General features: G+C 42.9%; 2 protein-coding genes across 3 annotated transcripts in view; one reads left to right on the forward strand and one right to left on the reverse strand.

Moving 5' to 3' along the window:
- RELCH (RAB11 binding and LisH domain, coiled-coil and HEAT repeat containing) overlaps positions 1-11,643 on the reverse strand; it is a 77,800-nt gene extending 66,157 nt beyond the window's left edge. For both annotated transcript variants that reach the window (XM_030963483.1, XM_030963476.1), the window contains exon 1: positions 10,941-11,643. In XM_030963483.1, coding sequence (XP_030819343.1) covers positions 10,941-11,421 — 481 coding nt within the window. In that variant the 5' untranslated portion in view covers positions 11,422-11,643. The remainder of the gene's footprint in view (positions 1-10,940) is intronic.
- A 215-nt stretch (positions 11,644-11,858) lies between these two features.
- PIGN (phosphatidylinositol glycan anchor biosynthesis class N) overlaps positions 11,859-18,420 on the forward strand; it is a 100,040-nt gene continuing 93,478 nt past the window's right edge. Inside the window, 1 exon segment of the mRNA XM_030970994.1 lies at positions 11,859-11,915. The gene's annotated coding sequence lies outside the window, so the exon portion shown is untranslated.

The following is an 18,420-nucleotide window of genomic DNA, read 5'->3' on the forward strand; positions in this document are numbered from 1 at the left end:
TATGTTTGTACAACAGATTCACTTAGCTAACTAAATGTTCACTTGTACTGAAAAATATGTGTAATCTTGAAACCAGACTATTGCCATATTTTAAACTTCTGAGTGAAATAGCTTTCTAACCACATTTTACACTGATTGAAGAAATAACTGGCTACTGAAAATAAGCATACAAATGGAACTAAAAGTGAATCCTTCCCAGTCAGAATCAGAGCAGCTTCCCACTGGATACTGCACATACTAGGACAACACATTTCCCAGTTTAAGCCAGGCTTTATATGAATTATAGGGGTCTATGGAGAATGAAACAGCTGTAGGCAGATAGCTCACACATATCACAGAGAGATAGAACCTTTTCAAGTTTTTTTGAGATAGTAAAGGTCTGGATAGTAACTTATACCTATAATGCTGTCAGGGCCATCAGGTGGACTCCAACTTCCACCCTCACACATCACTATTTGGAGAAGCAAAACCAAACATGACTTTGCATCGATAAAAACCCCAAAACCAAGCAAAAGAACACTCTGAATATGTTCTATCCAATTGGTTAATACAATTGTATTTGCCATTTATTGTAGCATTATCAAACAGGAACACACAACATATCAAAGGCTTGGAAAAAGCTGTTAAGGCATTGATCATTCTATTGGATACCATGAAGATTTATATCACTAACTCTGAATAATCATCCAAGCACAGCTCTGCTTCCAGAAGCACAGAATTTTTATTTCATGTAGTATTCTTCTTTTTTTCTTTTACTTTAGATAAAGTGTTTTAACATTAGTGTTTGAATTATCGTACAAGCAACTTAATCCACCAGTAGTAATTTTATTTAATAATAATGCACTCTCTTCACAAATTAAATTTTCACTACATTGGATTTCACTAGGGACAAACATTAAACAAGGCCTGCCAGTTCAGTGTCAGGTACAACCCTACTTAGAAGCCATCTCAGGTTAATGCCTTCTAGCTTATCCTGAATAAAACCAGACGTTCAAAGTTACATAAGTGAATGACTGAGGCCATCAAAAATTATTCCTTAGCATCACCATCCTGATAGCTACTTCTAGGCAAGAAAAAACCCAATACAACTCCAGAATACAACTCTCTGCAACAACAGAAATAAGCTGCACTTCATTCTTGAACTGGGCACTGAAAATCTGTTTTGCAGAAAAAAATTATTAAAATAGGGAATTACTAAGGTTTGATTTTATTATTAATTAAAAACCAAAAAAAACCCAGGATAATTTGACCAACAAATATGCTACACAACACACAGCAGCAAATTAGACTCCAAAAATTATGAACTATCATACAAAGAAAGTTGTTGGGGATTGTAAATGTCAGAAAAGCATGCAATTACAGTTGCATGTGGGAAAAAACCCAACTTACTCTGAGATACTCTTTCAGATCTCTGAAAAGTGAGAAGCTACAAAAGCCCCTACTGCCATGTTTTTCGAACAACAAGCCATGGATTATTACTACGACAAGCTTTAAAATAACCATATAGTTCCATGTAACTTTAGAAAACACACACGTTTTTCCTGATGAGCAGTGCTATTCCTATGAGTTAAGCTGTCCCTCCTCCCAATATACACATAAACCCCTTCTTGCATGAAGGAACCTCTCCATCTAAAAGTAAGTTATGTCATGAAGAGATCAAAGCCAAAACTTAAAGGTGTCTGCAAATCAAAGGTCAGAAAAAAAATTCATAGACATTGGCAAAGGACAACAGTACTCATATTTTATAGGGTATAGCTTGTCTTCACTTTTAGGGCATCCAACCTAATTTTTAAATGCAAAGATACAGGCAAACTAGCAAGTATTCTGATAACAGATCCCAACTGAGAAGCTTCTATGAAAATTACTCAGGTCTGACACTTTTTCCCTTTCCTCTGTGCTACAGATATAATAACAGAACTATTGAAATTCAGACCTAAGGGAATGCAGATGTATAAATACACATTTTAGGTCTATTTCTGCTGGCAGTAAAGAAGTCTGCAAGTGAGGTATTTACCTACCTTAAACATTCCAGACCTAGAGTAAACTAGCCAGTAGGGTCATGCAACAGATGGCCTGCTCTTTTCTAGAGCTACTGGTCTGAAAAAGTATGTCCTTGAATAACTTGTATTTTCAGCTACCCTGCACAATATCACAGGCACAAAATAGCAGAAGCCAAGGAAACAGGGAATGGAGGTTAATTGGGAAAAATAAATTTCCTCTTTTACTTCTTTGTACATGCTTAAGCCCCATATTAGTACTGAACCACACACATGTGTATGTGAATAAACCAAATTGTGAGAGAGAGCAAGCACATGTGATAGAAGATGTGGGATGATGTGAAAACCCCAAGAGTTTTAATGAAGTCCTTTCTACATTAAATCAAACAATCAGGCATCATTAACTCTTTAATAAGTGGCCATCAATTCACAGTTTGTATTTGTGACTACCTTAGATAGCAACTAAAATAGCTATGTTGCGCAATACAAATGAATAAATGAATTAAACTATTTAATTTCCCATAAATAAAACTGCAAATTTATTTTAACTGTACCACATCTCATAAGACATTTCTTGATCAATATTACTTTGAAAAGTTTTAAAAGTCTGCTGCATTTAAAATTTCTGTTATGTTTCAACTTGTTCCAAGCTTACTGATGCTGGATCTTTCAGCAAAGCAAACCTGATCCAGTGCAGCAGACATGTGATCTAGCATACAACCTTTACAGTAGAAACAGACTTACACAACAATTTTTTAAACCAACTTGAACTTGTAGAGTAAATTTTACCAGATCAACACATTCTACATTGCTATGGTAACTTGGGGACAGAACAAAAAGCCTTAAATTAATTCATTGCATCAGGCACTGAACTGTAAGCACCTGCCCTACCAACCTTGCTTTGCAACTCAAGTGCCTCTTTTGCTCTCTCCCAGATGTTCTTAAACAATGAGACCTGCAGAATTTTCCAAATTCATGTGTTCTGAAGACTTCAGACCCTCATCAAATGAAAACTTAGTTAATTAAAGCTACTAGAATAAAATGAACTTCCAAGCTGTCAGAACAATCTACTTACCAATTATCAAGAACAGACATTCAATACTAGTCCATGATGGGCAATCCAAACCAGATTGAAAACAGATGATTAATACACTTTCCTACTTCATATTTATAGCAAGTTATAAAAATTCATAGGAAGTATACGAGGGCAAACCCCTAAAGCTAGTTAGCGAAAACTAACCTTGCTGGCCAAGAAAAGAAAAAACCCCAAACTAACAAAATCCCACCAACCAACCACAATAAAAACCCCAACCACCAGATACGTAAAACAAATATTTTGCAGACACATTGCAATAAAAAAGTACCACTCTCACTCCCATGACAGGCACACTGCAGAAGCTCATCAGAAAGATGAAATTACAAGTAGAAAATAGGTAAGATTGTGGGTTATGATACAGATGCACCTGGGCTGATCTCCTGGAGAGCTATACCAAAACCAGGCTGCTTTTGGAGAGAGGCTTATTGCATAGACACTCTCAGGCAGCATCCACATTAATTGAGTCTGAAAGATTAAGCCAGCCCTGCATGAACCATTTGGCTGCTGCAGCAGGGAACACTGAGGTCCAGAGTGGTGTGCCCTTAGGAAAGGGATCAAACCCAGCCTGACCCCCTACATGTGTGCAAGGAGTAGCTCAAGCTGCAGTACTCTTGAGCAAGCAGACCTTCCCAAAACAGAACAGCCAAGGGCCAAGCATAGCACGGAGGTACTCCTTCCGGCTCATGACTCCAGCTGGCTTTAGCAGAAATCAGAAAGCTTCACCAGCATCACATTAACTCCATATGCTTGATGCTGCAGGACTGCATAGTCCAAAATGCATCCATTAAGTTGCACCACAAGGAGTTTTCCATTTGTCGCAGTAACCGAGCTTTCTGTTAAAGGCTAACATCAGGCAAAATTGTCTCAATTTAGTCCTTAAATGGTTGCCCTTGCTGAAGGACTACTTAAAGTGTATGGATAATATCTATCTATATTCTCAAGCACTGTATTGCATCAGTTTTTTTCCTATTTAAATTTCAGTAAGTTCTCATTTGTCCACTTTCTACATTTATCTAAGGACAGTAGTAAATTTTCTAGTTAAAACTTAATTTATGTCCATATGATTCCTAGAAAAACTACAAAAAAAACAAAACAAAACTAGTAACTGGAGACCAAAGCATTTCTCCTATAAGAAAAGCCTGAGAAAGAGGAAGCTGTTCAGCATGGAGAGAAGGCTCAGGAGGAGTCTCATGATGTGTATAAATAATTGAAGGGAGGGCACAAAGAGAACAGAGCCAGGCTCTTCTCAGTGGTGACCTGTGACATACCACAGACAGTGGGCACAAACTGAAACTCAGGAGGTTCCTTTGGAACATCAGGAAACACTTCTGCTGTAAGGGTGACCAAGCACTGGCACAGATTACTCAGAGGGGTGAGGGAGTCTCTTTCCCTGGAGATACTTAAAAGGCCACCTGGTCATGATCCTGGGAAACCAGCTGTAGGTCACAGTAGTTCTGCTTGAGCAGGAGGTTGGACCAGATGACCACCTCAGCCATGCTGTGATTCTGAGATTATTCTTGCCATGCTTTCTCTTACTCCAAAATTATTTTTTTCAAATGACAAAACAGTTCACAACTTTCTTTCTCCTCTAACATCAAACAAGATGAAAAAGTACTTGTTATATAAATATTAAATTCTTGTTCTTTGACTTTTTACGTAACAGTATTTCCTTCAATTCAACAACAAAGTAATCAGCTGCATCACTATCATGCAGTTACATTGCAGGAAGGGAGGAAGAAAATTGCCTCTACCCTACAGTGCGCTGGAAGGAAAGGTTCACTATTTCTTTAAAGCTTTTTCAACTTGGTCTGTCGTAAAAAAAATATAGCTTTTTAAAACTATTTGTCCAACACAATATACTTAGTAGCATGTCTCAGGCATTCACATCATAAATAAGTACATAAGGCCTACAAACTTTATTGAATTACTCAACATTTTAGCCTGTGCTAGAGGAGATGTCAGTTCAGTTTCTCAAAACCGCAACTTTACAATACACTAGAAATCCAAATACAAGTAACACCTTGAAAACAAGGAGTTGTCCAATTGAACCCAGCAGTATAAGGTTTCAGGACTTATCTAAAAAAAAAGACTCCGCATGCTATATTTTAAAGAGCTCCATAGATATGAGTTACCTAACTCAGATTTTGTAAAAAAATCTTAATTTAGTTGGGAAGTGTAAGAACATCCTGAAAAAAGATTTTTTTCCCATATTTTCATTAATTCTGTGTTTCTAGAACACAGAAATCCAGTATTTACAAATTTTTGATTAACAGAGATGGACTGCATACAGATCAGCTTCCAACATAGCTGATATCAATATCTACTTGATAACAACTTGCTTGCAAATACTAGACAAACTTTTTTATCAGGAATGAAACGTGTGTAAAATTTTCAGCAAGCATTCTTTCAGCTGGACAAAGTTTGAGTCACATCTTCAGTTTAGAAAAAGGTAATTCTCAGAGGGAAAAAAAGCTACAGGAATTTTGATATAACTTACACAGAACTGAAATTACATATGGAAGAACTTAGAGAAGTTGCCAATGGTTGGTTCTGAAATGCAAAGCTCTAGCCTAACATTCTAATTTCCTTCTTTCCACCTACCAAAACCAATCTCTTTCCCTAACAGCAAAACCATCAGAAGGATGATGTCCTGCTTCAGCACAAATCCAGCTTGTTTTGCTGAAGCTTTCAGCCACAGGATGGTTAAACACACACATAACTGAACTAGCTACAGTGCATATATAGAGAGGTTCACTTCTGCTTTCCCCAACATCAAAAAGTAACAGAACTCCAGCACAGAAAAAGAACAGAAGCCAGGACAAAAGCAATTAAATTGCCCATTCCATAGCTGTGATGATCCTAAAAGAACCACAACATGCACTAAGTTATGACAGGAGAAAATAAAACATAGTCATCACAGTCACTCGCTACTCAGTGGATAACTCGATATCTACCTGCCTAATAAGAGAGGCTTCTACTCTGTCTTCCTTTGTCCACAATTGTCATGCTTATCAGGCTACCTTATCTTGTTACTTCTTTGTGTAGTTACATACTTATGGGGACTACCCTGTCTCCTGAACAATCTACCATTACATCAGCCAAAGCTTAGACTCATCCATCAAGGACAGCTTCCAGCACACCCAGTTTTAGTCATTTGACAATTCCAACAGTTGCAAAAGCCTTGACATAAGCAGCTTGTAAATGCATGTTACTGAAAACCTGTCAGAAACACCAGTGTCAGTAAAATGGAGTGGGTTTAAAGAAGTCACAACAGGAAAAGTTCACCTGGCTTCTCTATCAGTAAAGCCAACATCAGAGCACTATCAAACCTCTCAGGTTTCCTCCAGGTATCGCTCTTTTCTGCCAGGTTCGAAGCGAACTCTGCTTCCTTTTCTTTCAGCATTACGTACAAACCTCAACTCTTTCAAATGTTTTCTGTACTTCATTAAAAGTGACAACAATCAGCCTTTCCGATCTGTTGACTACCAGCAGCTTTGATTACCCATTTATCTGCACCTTTCCATCCCATCCTTTCTCAGGGGAGCATGTATTCCAAATCAGGTAGTAAAACCACTCTTACTCACAAGCTGCCAGTCTACCTCCCATTATCTGCAGATCCAGCCAACAGGACTAGGTATTTTTGCTTCCTTTCATATAGTAACAAGCCAAAGACTTCAGCTGACCACACCAAAATATCTAAGAAGTAGTCATTAGAACAAAAATTATTTGCCATCTTCTCAATTTCCTGTTTTATTTAGACTGCTATTTAAACTGAGGTATAATGAACTGTTTGGAAGTAGCCCTGTTCTGCTATATTTTCACTCAGAACAAAAATCAGTTGAAACACCGGTCATGGCAAAGCTCCACACAAAATTACAATGTTTGTGATTCAGGATTGAGAAGAGCTGTTACCAAGACATCCCCCTCTCAAAAAAGTAGAGTCTGTATACTCTTCCCACTTGGCTTTTTCCAGTAGGATCCATCTGAATTTCAAAGGCTACAAGCAAAAGGAGCAATGAATTACAATATTCCACACCACCCCCCAAAAAAACCCCAAAGAAAAATCAAACACCCGAAATCATAAACAAAGCCTGGAGCTTACTATGAAGAAGCAGCAATACTTTATATCTTTGTACTCATGGATTAGTTTCATATAACTAGAATCAAAACCTCACAAAGCTATAAACAATTTTATTATGGCAGTAACTAGAAAAAAAAATATCTCCTGAAAATCACAACTGTAATGTAAGTGCTCAAACCCCTTATGATTTTCATTAAAGCTATTTCAAATTTTGGGAATGTTGCACTTGTGTAGCAATAAAGAAAAAAATAAATGGCAAATTTTAAGACTAACATTAGTCCCACCATAAGCTGCATTCCTTCAGGAAAGGGCATTCATTACACATGGCAACCAAAGGGCATCATATGAATCACATTAAAAAGAAGTCTTCTTCACCCACTATGCACAAGCTTGAATTACGGTCATGGGTATAATAACCACATTTGTGGTCCAGGAATACAGATGATACATTTGAGCCACAGTTTTATTTCTAAATTTCTAAATTTTGAGACACTCAATTTCTAAATTGAGTTTCTCAATTGGTACTATATCTTCTTATGCAAAAATCATAGGGATAAAAATTTATATTTAATGTGTAGGTGCTGACTAAAGCCTTGTAAAAGATCTGGAATACAGTAAGAAGGGATTTCCAAACCATACTGCTCACATGAGTAGCATTAGAAAAATGGCATCCAGTGCTCTAGCAGATATTAAACTACTGCTATTGAAACCAATGGAAGAAGCTCTCAGAAGTTTGGGAACATCTGGCTGAGATACAGGACATGAAGGACGACTACACAGTGCTGGGCATCTAAAGGAACAGTGTCATCTCCTTCACATGCTTCAAACTGAAAAAGCAAAGTTGCTAGACACAAGAAACATTTCCACATTTTTCATTACAATATATCTTAATCTCAGTTTGTAGATGCGATGCTGCTGCTGCTGGAAAAAGGAAGGGTGTTTTTGCAAAGAACTAAGAAATCCCAGTCATCTGACTGTCATTTGCTGTTGCAACCAAGAGCTCTGAAGCATGGTTCAAAGACAAAACAGCTTCTAAGTCACTCGCTGACCACATGATGCTGGCTGTTTAAATCCAATGACACTTGAGCAAAATCTTTTTGTAACAGTCTTTGAAGATGAAGAGAAGAAATAAAACCACACCAAAATAAATGCCAGCATGCACTCAGAGTTTAGACTGGCACTTCTCAGAGTCCTTTTAGGCAACGAACACTTCTACTGAAATTCTGCCATTCTGTACAGCACGTAAAGTACGGAAGCTTTCTATTGCTCAGTGGAAATCCTCAGGCAGCATTCCAAACATACTTCACATTCAATAAGAATTGCCAGTCATACTCTTTCTGCATCCACACCAATTATGAAAAATGTCAGAATAAAGCCAGAGAAATTAATCTAACTTGGGGGCTGGGAGGAGCAGCTACAAAGCACTGAGAACAAATTCTGACTTCAGAAATCAATAGAAATAATTTTTTTAATGATGTTATGAATTTTTTTCACTGAAGCGTGAAATTCCCATGACCTTGAAATGGCAATCATGCCAACCTGCACTACTACATCCATCGTTTCTATTAAGAAAACTAGTAGCTCATTCTCAAATACCTTTGGGCATGTTAAAGCAAGAGAAGGTACATGCACAACTGTCTTATAAAGACAGGTACAAGACACTGGATTTCTCAACAAAACTGGACATTTTGACTAACTTAGGAAACTGTTCAGACTTATTCTTGGATCTGAACTACAGCTCAGCCACCTACTTAAATGAAGTAATACCAGATGCTCAGGAAAAAAGTGAGGGAACTCTTCCAAAGACCATGATTTTCTGCCCATCAGAGTCTTCTGCAATCTACATTTTAGTATTTGGAAAATGACATAACTACAGAGGCACGAGACTATCTGCTCTTGTTCAATGAGAATCAGTCTGAACAGCGCTGTCACAATTGCTAGCTCAATGCCAGACTCCAGACTGCAAGGAAGTCTGATGGCACTAAGTTAAAAAAGCTACTTGAGCTATATAAAAATATTTTTTCATTGTTCTGCATCTGTCACCTTTCAATGTCACTTAATGTGAAGTGCCTTTTGAATCACTGTTGAGACAAAAAAATCCTTTGAAATGCACTCTCTAACCTATTGTAGATATCAGATTTCAAGACCCACCTTTAGCATAAGGTCTAGCATGATATTTAATTTCAGCAGTTCAGTATGATTAAACTTGTCCAAATTAAGTGTTAGTCCCCCCCTTCTCTCTCTCCCCACTGCTACGGCCTCCTCCCTCCTTTTTTTAATAGGGACATCCCACAGGCATCTATCAATTAGCAAGTCAGCAAAATAATAAAGATGTTCTTACATAAGTGCACATTGCTCTAAGACTGCAAGAGGTCTTTTTTTTCGTGCATAACAACACAGCTAGACAGGCTGCTGTTTTTCTAATTCTGAAGTATGTGCACTATCAATAACTGGAAACAACGTACTATGTTAACAAAGAAAAGAGAATATTTAATCAATCAGATAATTGACTGGAATCCCCAAGGAAGCAGCTTGGGGATGAAACAGAAATTTTTATCAGTTCAAAGCCCTGAAGCACAAGTTTTTCCAACATTCACTAATCATATCATGAAGAAGACCACACTGAAGCTCTCAATTGGACAAAGAGAAGTATGAAATTCTCATTATTCACAAGACAAGCAGAACATAAACAACACAGCAGGAATTTTAAAAGAAGCCACACATTTTTAAAAGACCTTCAAATGCACTAACAAGTTGAAGTTTAGATGTCTATTATCTCAGCCATCCAGATGACACTAGTTATTTCCAAATTTAAAGTGTAACTTTGTGTCTTTCCAACATCAGAAACTCTTAAAAGAAACGAAAATATAGGACTATTCACAAAATGCCTTTAGGTATCTTGGTAAACACATAATTATGTCGTTCACCTGTCTGCTACCCACAATTCCTTTCAATACCTTCCCACGAGTTCATTAAGTCCTCAAACTCAGGTGGCTGGTCAGCTTCTCTTTCCCAAAGCCACCTCCACAGGCTATCTCTTTTGTAGAACCCTATGTGTCTGGACAGCAACACTGACAAGACATAGAAGTGATTTTATTCTAAGCCACGTGTGCTACTTTTACAACACGAAAGCTGTTAAGGCCAGCTGTGTGACAACTGTCCGAATACCTGCATTCCTTTTGCTCCCTAAACTTTTACAAACTCAGTATATTTACTGAGTTCCCCATCTCCTTGGCTAGCCAAAGAATGCAGACATTTGGTAAACATGTAGTGCTAATTATAGGAAGCATTGTACCAGTTGTGCAAGAGGTGTGAAACTCAGACCTCTCTTTAGTTGCAGCACCAGAAATAACACCCCGGTTCCTTATACCCCATTTCTGATAGGTTTTAGACTTTACATGTGGCACTCACGGCTCAACACCCCATTCTTTCTCCCAGCACCGTACGACTTAGTTTCTCCCACATTCGGCAAACACCCGTGATGTTCACAGAGATACCGAAGCTCGATGAAACTACGCCTGTGGGACCAGGGTAACACCGGATCTGGCAGCGCACCTCCTCAGCCCCCTCCACCCCGCTCCTACAGCCTCCGCCAGTGCCGCACAGGTTAGCGAGAGCAAGGAATGACTGGAACAAGGAGCGATGCCAAGCGCCTTTCCCGGCCGCCCGGCGACACCGAGAGCCATCCCCGCCCAGCCCCGTGCACCCACCGGCGGCTGTCCCCGCCTCCCGGAGCCCCCCGCGACCCCGAGCCAGGGTCACTTACTGAGCTGCCCGGCCCCGGGCTCCCTGCCGCCGGCTCCCCCGAGCCCGCTGCTGCCGCCCAGGCTGCCCAGGGCCCCGCCGGCGGGCGGCGTGCCGCTCTGCCGCTCGAAGTTGCCCGGGTTGGAGAAGAAATCGCGGAGCCGGGGCAGCTCCCGGCCGCTCTCCAGCAGCTCCGTGTGCAGCTCCAGCGCCGTCAGCAGGAACTGGTCCCGCAGCAGCTGCGCCGCTATCGCGTCCATCGGCACCCGCGGCAGCTCCCCGGCCCCCGCGGCAGCATCGCCCGGCGCCGCCGCTCGCAGACCCGGCAGCTCCTCGGGGCTCCCCGCCGCCGGCTCCGGCTGCTGCTCCGGGTACGCCGGCCCGCCCGGCTCGGTGCTGCTGCTGCTGCCGCCGCCGGGCCGGGGCTCCTCGGGCTCGTCCTCCTCCGAGTCGCTGAGGAAGGGGTTCACACTGCCGCCCCCGCCGGCCGCCGCCGCCGCCATCTTACAGCCCGGTGCGGCGCGACCGCTGCCGGGGCGCTACCGCGGCAAAGCCTGCGCGGAGACGCCGCCGCAGACACCGGTCCTGGCGGGTCGGGGGCCCGAGCCGCTGCCAGGCCCCTGTGATGGTGCTGATGATGCTGACGACGCCGCTGTTGCCGCGGGCGCTGCCGCCACCTGCGGCCACAGCGACTGCCCGCCGCCGCCTCCTCGGCGGCCTCCCACCCGCCCTGCCGCCGCTTCCGGATCCCCGCTCGCGCGAGAGTTCCCGCGGCCAACCGCGAGCGGCGCCCGCGGCACGGCCCCGCCCCCTCCGGGCCTCGTGCCCGCCCCCTCCACACAGGGCGGGGCCCGAGGGGAGGGAGCGACTCTGAGAGGCGTGGCCACATTGAGGGGGCGGGGCTCTGGGGCACGCCCGCGGCGGCGGGGCGCGGTCCGGAACGCGGCTGGGAGCGGCGGAAGCGGAAGCGGCCGTGGAGCGCAGCGGGGGAGGAGGAGTGAGTTCGGGCGCGTGGGCGCCGCGCCCTTTCCGCGGGGAGGGGGCGGCCGATCCTGAGGCACCGGGAATGGGGGCGGCCGATCCTGAGGCACCGGGAATGGGGCGGCCGATCCTGAGGCACCAGGAAGGGGGGGGGGTGGGTGGGCACGGGCTGCGCCTCCCCGCTTCCGCAAAGCTTGGTTCGCTCCGCAGCCCCTATAGGCTCACGGCGCTGCTGGGACGGGAGGGATGCGGGACTCGACTTGGCCTCCGAGCTTGGGCTGGGAGCTCGGACCCTCGCCGGGTTGCGTTGGCTGGGGCAGGGTAGGGCTTCCCGGGGAAAGCAGCGCCCCGCGAGGGCCCTGGGGATGGACCTTGGACTGCCAAAGGAGGTGGTGGAGTCCCTGTTCCTGGAGGTGTTTAAGAAAAGAATGGATGCAGCACTCGGTGCCATGGTCTAGGTGACATGGGTTCGGTCATGGGTTGGACTCGATGTCACCATCTCGGAGGCCTTTTCCAGCCATGGTGTTTCTGTAGTTCCGCGTTCCCGGTGGGTGTGTGAGCCATGTCCCAGCATCAGGTGTTGCTGCCATTAGGGAGGGCACAAGCACGGGTGGATAGTAAGTTGATGCCTCTGGAAGAAGGGTCAGGCAACCCAAGGAGGCTACAGGGATGTTGTAGGGTTATACTGAGAGAAAATCAGAAGGGCCAAAACCCATCTAGTACTTAATCTGACGACTGCTGTAAAAGAGTAAAAGACAACCAAATGTATTTGCAGATACATCAGCAGCAAACGGAGAGCTAAGGAAAATCTTTATCCTTTCGTGGGATGTAAGGAGAAACAGTGGTAAAGGAAGAGGAAAAGGCTGTGGTACAAAACATCTTCTTTTCCTCGCTCTTTGATGACAAAGCCAGTTGCCCTCATGATGTACAGCCCTGAGCCAGGTGAAGGGAACAGGGAGTAGAATGATGCTCCTGCTGGGTTGGAGGGCTCGTCTGCTGGAGGGTGACAAGGCTCTGCCGAGGGATCTGTTGCGTCAGGCAGTGCTGCAGGCTGCAGGAAAAGTGTCTGGAAGGTGGCCCAGCAGAAAAGGACCTGGGTGTGCTGATTGGCAGTTGTCTGAAGATGAGCCAGCAATGTGCTCAGGTGGCCAAGAAGGCCAAGGGCACCCTGGCCTGTATCTGCAGTCACACCAGGGCAGTGATTGTCCCTCTGTACTCAGCACTGGTGAGGCTGCACCTTGAATCCTGTGTCCAGTTTTGCATCCCTCACTACCAAAAGAATATTGAGGTGCTGGAATGTGTCCAGAGAAGGGCAGTGGAGCTGGTGAAGGGTCTGGAGCACAAGTTTTATGAGGAATGGCTGCGGGAGCTGGGTTGTTTAGCCTGGAGAAAAGGAAGCTTGGGGGGACCTTCCTGTTCTCTACAGCCACCTGAAAGGAGGCTGTAGCAAGGTGAAGGTTGGCCTCCTTTGCCAGGTAACAAGTGATAGGAGGAAAAGAAATCACTTCAAGTTGTGCCACTGATTTTTTTTCTAATATGCATAAGATTGAATATTAGTAAAAATTTATTCACTGAAAGGGCAATCAGGCATTAGAACAGGCTGCCCAGGAAAGTGTCAGGATCACCATCCCTAGAAATATTCAAAAGACATGTGAATGTGGCACTTGGGAATGTGTTTTAGCAGTGGACTTGGCAGTGCTGTGTTAACAGCTGGAGTCAATGACCTTCAAGGTCTTTTCCAACCTTAGTGATTCTATGAGTCCATGAAGTTGTGCATCTGAAAGTATGAAGTTATCACTTTTAAAAACATGATGCAAAGTGGTTACTTTGTGTGTTACCTGGCAAAACACTTGCAGCCACAATGTAGCAACAGGAAGTGTGTGCTACTGAAGGAAGTTCAGCTCACTGAAACTGCAAAACAGGGCCAGCTTTGGTTTCTGCTTAATTCCTTTGAAAATGTTGTTCCATTCCCACTAATGGAAGCTCTGTGTAAAGCTGATCCACTAGGACCTGCATATTGGGGCTGAACTCTTGGTAATAGAATAATGTGGATGTTTGGCAGTGACATGGAGATCTAAAATCACTCTGGAGTACTCACTCCAAGCTCTTCCATTCACATGGTGGTGTGCCATAAAAGACTGTGCTTTCCAGTTTTGGACTTGCATAACTTTTCTGTAAATTTTATACTCAGTTTAGCTTTCTGTCCTGTAATAAACTTTAGATTTCATTACTGCTGTGTTGTTTTATGTTGTTGATCCACACTAAAAAGAACCTAAGTGGCAGAGCATGAACTACAGAGTTGTAGCATAACGTAAAACAGCAGTGTGTTGAAAATGCTTAACAATTCCAGTGGGACCACAACAAAAATGGGGACAAAAACCTCTCCGGTGGAATTGAGAACCTTTAAGGAAACCTTCTGCTTTTTCCATTCCTTTCTGGAGAGTTAGAGCGCGTTCAGAGTGAGTTTATTGTAAGCTGGCTCCGGTGCTTTGCCTCCTCGGGGAAGGAGGGCGAGCCCTGCCGGGTCCTGCAGCGGCCTCTGGCGGCGATCCGCGGGCTCTGCCTTTCTCCTCGCAAACTCATTTCTGCCCGCTTCTCCGGGCCGTGCCACTAAGGATTAGCTTTTTCACTCTTCCACGCCGAAAATCGATGTAAAAGCGTCCCACTGTTTCACTGCTTTGGAAGAGGTTTGTTTGGGTTTGTGAAACTAAATAAAATATTTACGGATGTTACCCGATTGCTCCAAAATAATTTATGGATGGCTGGGGAAAAGCTGTCTTCACTGAAATGTGTATTCCAGGAATAAAGAGTGTAGGTAGAAAAATGTGCTTGTAACAATATGCTTAAAAGAGTTTCATATGTGCCAAAGGGGTATTGTTCTGAGAAACCAGAGAAGAAAACCTGATAGTGTAGTGCCTCTGAGGATGTGTGAGGCAGAAAAAGCTGCATGAGTTCTGGAAATGGAGCATTATATAGGTCTCCTTGAGGCAGACAGCTGTGAGTTAATTATTCAGTAGTCATTCTAAGAGAGACAGGTTGTTCATCAAGCTGCTTTGTCTCTTACTGGAGTTGCTGTCTCCTTCGAACTTTTAAAGGATTTGAGTTCGATGTCTGAAGAACAACATATCTAAATTCATCTCAGAAAACTAAGTGCAAAATACATGGGCTCATACAAAAAAAATCTGAAGAGTTTTTTTTTTGGAGGAGGTGGTGGTATAAACATTTTTTTTCAGTCTATGCATGCTTTGTTTCACCAACTTTTAAATTTATGGTCCTTGAGTTGAAAATTGAGTAGAAAAAGGTTTGCTTTTACTATGTTGATTTTGGTAAGAGTGTTAAATCTTGAGCTAATGCCTGAGACTTTAATGAACTGAAACGTATGACCAGTTTCAGGTTCCCTCCATTGTTTGGTGAGCTCATGGGTATGTAAAGTGTTCTTTCTTTCTGCACTACCTTGGTGCAGCATCAGCCGTTCTCACAGCCAGTGAACACACAGTTTAAGTCAAGCTTTAAGGGGTTTCTGTTTCAGCTCCCACAGCCAAAGTTAATTTCATTCAAAGAAGTTAATTCTATTAGGTACATATTGGGGCTTTTTTCTGTGCTGAATGCTTAAGTATATGAATTAATGTCCTCTAGTTGGTCCTATAAGGGAATAGGGTAGCTTTTTTTAATCTGATTGGGATCCCAATTAGGGCACAGGGAACAAAATAATGGAGTACTATCTGAAGCAAATCTGATTTCTACTTTAAAATATTGCTGATCTGTGACTTCTACCAACTCTTGCTTAAGTTTTCTTCTAAAAGTGAGCTGCCTGAAAGAATCTTTGTCTATATATGTTTATTGAAGGGTAACATTTGTCTCCTTTCAGAAGAACCTTGACGGCAATTATGATTTTTATGTTTGCTTTTAAACCATAAAAATGAATTTTAGTGCTTTGTTAACTCTAACCTCTAAAATATTTTTATATTTTGTTGGAGCCAAATAATGAAGATGTTGAGACGCATAATGTTGGTAGCTTGTACTTAAAGACCTCTGCCACATCTTTGAAATTGTATCTGTCCATTCCAGTTTCAGGAGAATGTTTTTTAATGAGAACAACCTGTAACTATCAGTAGTTAATGATTACTTGTATGTTACATTCAGATGTAGCTTTGCCCAGAAAAAAACTACTTTATAAGGCTTTATTAAATTGGGATTTTAAGTAAAGGTAGTACAGCAGTGTGAATGGGCACTTGGAAATATTTTCATCATCACCAAAAATGTGATAATGACCCATGAAATCAGGTGAAGACTTGAATTAAACAAACCACCTCCCCAGGATCCCTTTGAATTCAAGTTTGGCTGTGTTTTTCTACCTCCAAAACCGCTGTTTTGAAGTGTTACTGTAAACAGTGGATATTTGGAAACCTACCATCAAAAAAAAAGACAGCAAACACACTAAGAGCCTAGGGAGTATTTTGGTAAGCTTGTTCAGGCTTTATTATGTGTATATTTATGGCTTTGTGAGAATGAATGTGTAAGGAAAAGTTGCTGTTACAGTTGAGTGAGGATATATAAACTGTGAATCAAAGATGTGACCTTTTAGACACTGCAAACACTTGAGTATTCAAATACTTGGGCCTTGTTCACCATAGCCTGGAAGATGGAGCACATTGTCTGGGCTGTAGGCTGCCCAGAAAGGTGTTGCAGAGGCTCTGAGATGGGTGCCCTACCCTGCCTCACCGTGGTGAGGGACAGGGGAGGTGGGGAAGGGGAGCTGCTCTATGCTTTTGCTGTCTGCTTCACGTTATTCCTCTTCAATTAGTATTTGCACAGTTTTGAACAAAAAAAATCTGCATTTTTTTTCCTTATATGGCCTGCTGACTACAACTAATGTGGAATGCAGGCTTCAAAGAATGAAGGAGTCTGAGGATATCCTTTGAGCATGTCGAGTTAGGTCTTTTGTTTGGAGGAGATGGCATCCTGTCCTGCTGCCAACACAGAGGTTTGTGCTGGGAATTCAGGGAACTAAACTACAGCAAAGTCATCTTTATTCTTCCTGCTTTTTCTTCCCCCTTTCTTGAGGTTATTTTCAATTGAATTCATTCTCTAGAATGCTTAACTATCCAGTTGTACACCTGGCTGTGCCAGCCCAAGGAAGAGATCTTGCTTTGGGAATAAGTGGGCAGGAGCACAGGAGGACAGGACAGCTCTCTGCAGCTGTACTGGGTTGGTTTTTCTTGGAGTATTTGTAACAGTGAAAGCCTCTTGTTCTGCTAACTGCTACTCCCATGACAGCTGTTATTGTATAAAAGACTTGGTAAACTATATTTGCCTTGCTGGTCTCAAGTATTTTGGAAAATATGCTTTTAGTTGCAAGCAAGTTTCTATAGGTGGCAGGGTACAAGTGAATAACTGATACACAGATCACCTCAAATATGAGAACTGAGGAGTTGTTGCCCATCTGCATTCTCCAGGTTTGTGGGTTTCTCCCTAGCAGTTTTTGGTTTCTGAGCTCTTTTTTTCTCTACAGTGGCTCTATTGCTGTCATTTGCTGAAAGAGTTTGAGTGGTGGGGAGTTTTCATTTTAAATCAGCAGTTCCCCGTATTGCAAAGAGGCAGAACACATTGTTTTCAGGCATAATTTTCTGTCTCCATTAATTATTAGACTGAGTCAGCAGCTGAAAAATAAAGGTGTCTTATGCAAATGAAAAATGGCTTGGCTTTGTAATAAAAACAAACTCACAGGGCTTCAGCAGAGAGTGTTTGCAAGTTGATACATCATAAATGCTAATGAATGTTAACTACTTGGTTAGTGGAGGCTGATGTAGGAACACAGCGAACTTTGTACTAAAGTGAAGGCCAATATTTCAGGCTGCAGTAATTGATAAGTTCAGTGACTTTTTGAGTCGTGTGGGAGCTTAGGGAAATGCTTCCTTTGTGAACAGCTTGCAAGTATGGCTGCTGGTGGAAGAGTTAAAGAGGAGGTGATTCCTTTGCACAGAGATTTCTTACTGCACCTCAAAGTATCTTGCACAAAAACTGTGCATGCTTATACTATGACTTGATGCTCTTTTAAAGGAGACATAACCCCTCCTTTTTTAGCATTTTTCTGCGCTTTACACCCTGATTGTTGCAATTCTTCTAAACCCGGAGGGGTGGGATTTGCCGGGTTTCTGTGTGTGTGGTGGTGCCGGGCGCGGTGCAGGACCCTGGAGAGCTCCGGGCGGCGGGAGAGCACCGGCCCCGGCCCGGCCCGGCTCCGAGCCGTGCCCGCGCTCCTGCTCCGTCCTTCAAATGGGTTTTTCTTCTCCGTGGGGAGCTTAACTGGCCTCTGGCCGTGTCAGCCTTGCTTGGCAGGTAAAGGTATAGAAAATACCTGCCAAACAAGGCTGACACGGAACAACAAAAAAGGAGTCTGGGAGAAAATGAGGTGCAGTGCAAAAGACCACAACAGGCCAAAACTAACCTCACAGATGCTGCAAAAGCAGGGGAAAAAATCAAGGAGGAAGACACAACTTTGATGGGGAAGATATGAGAGA

The sequence above is a fragment of the Camarhynchus parvulus genome, chromosome 2 (genome assembly GCF_901933205.1).
Source record: "Camarhynchus parvulus chromosome 2, STF_HiC, whole genome shotgun sequence".
In the NCBI taxonomy this organism is placed as follows: domain Eukaryota; kingdom Metazoa; phylum Chordata; class Aves; order Passeriformes; family Thraupidae; genus Camarhynchus; species Camarhynchus parvulus.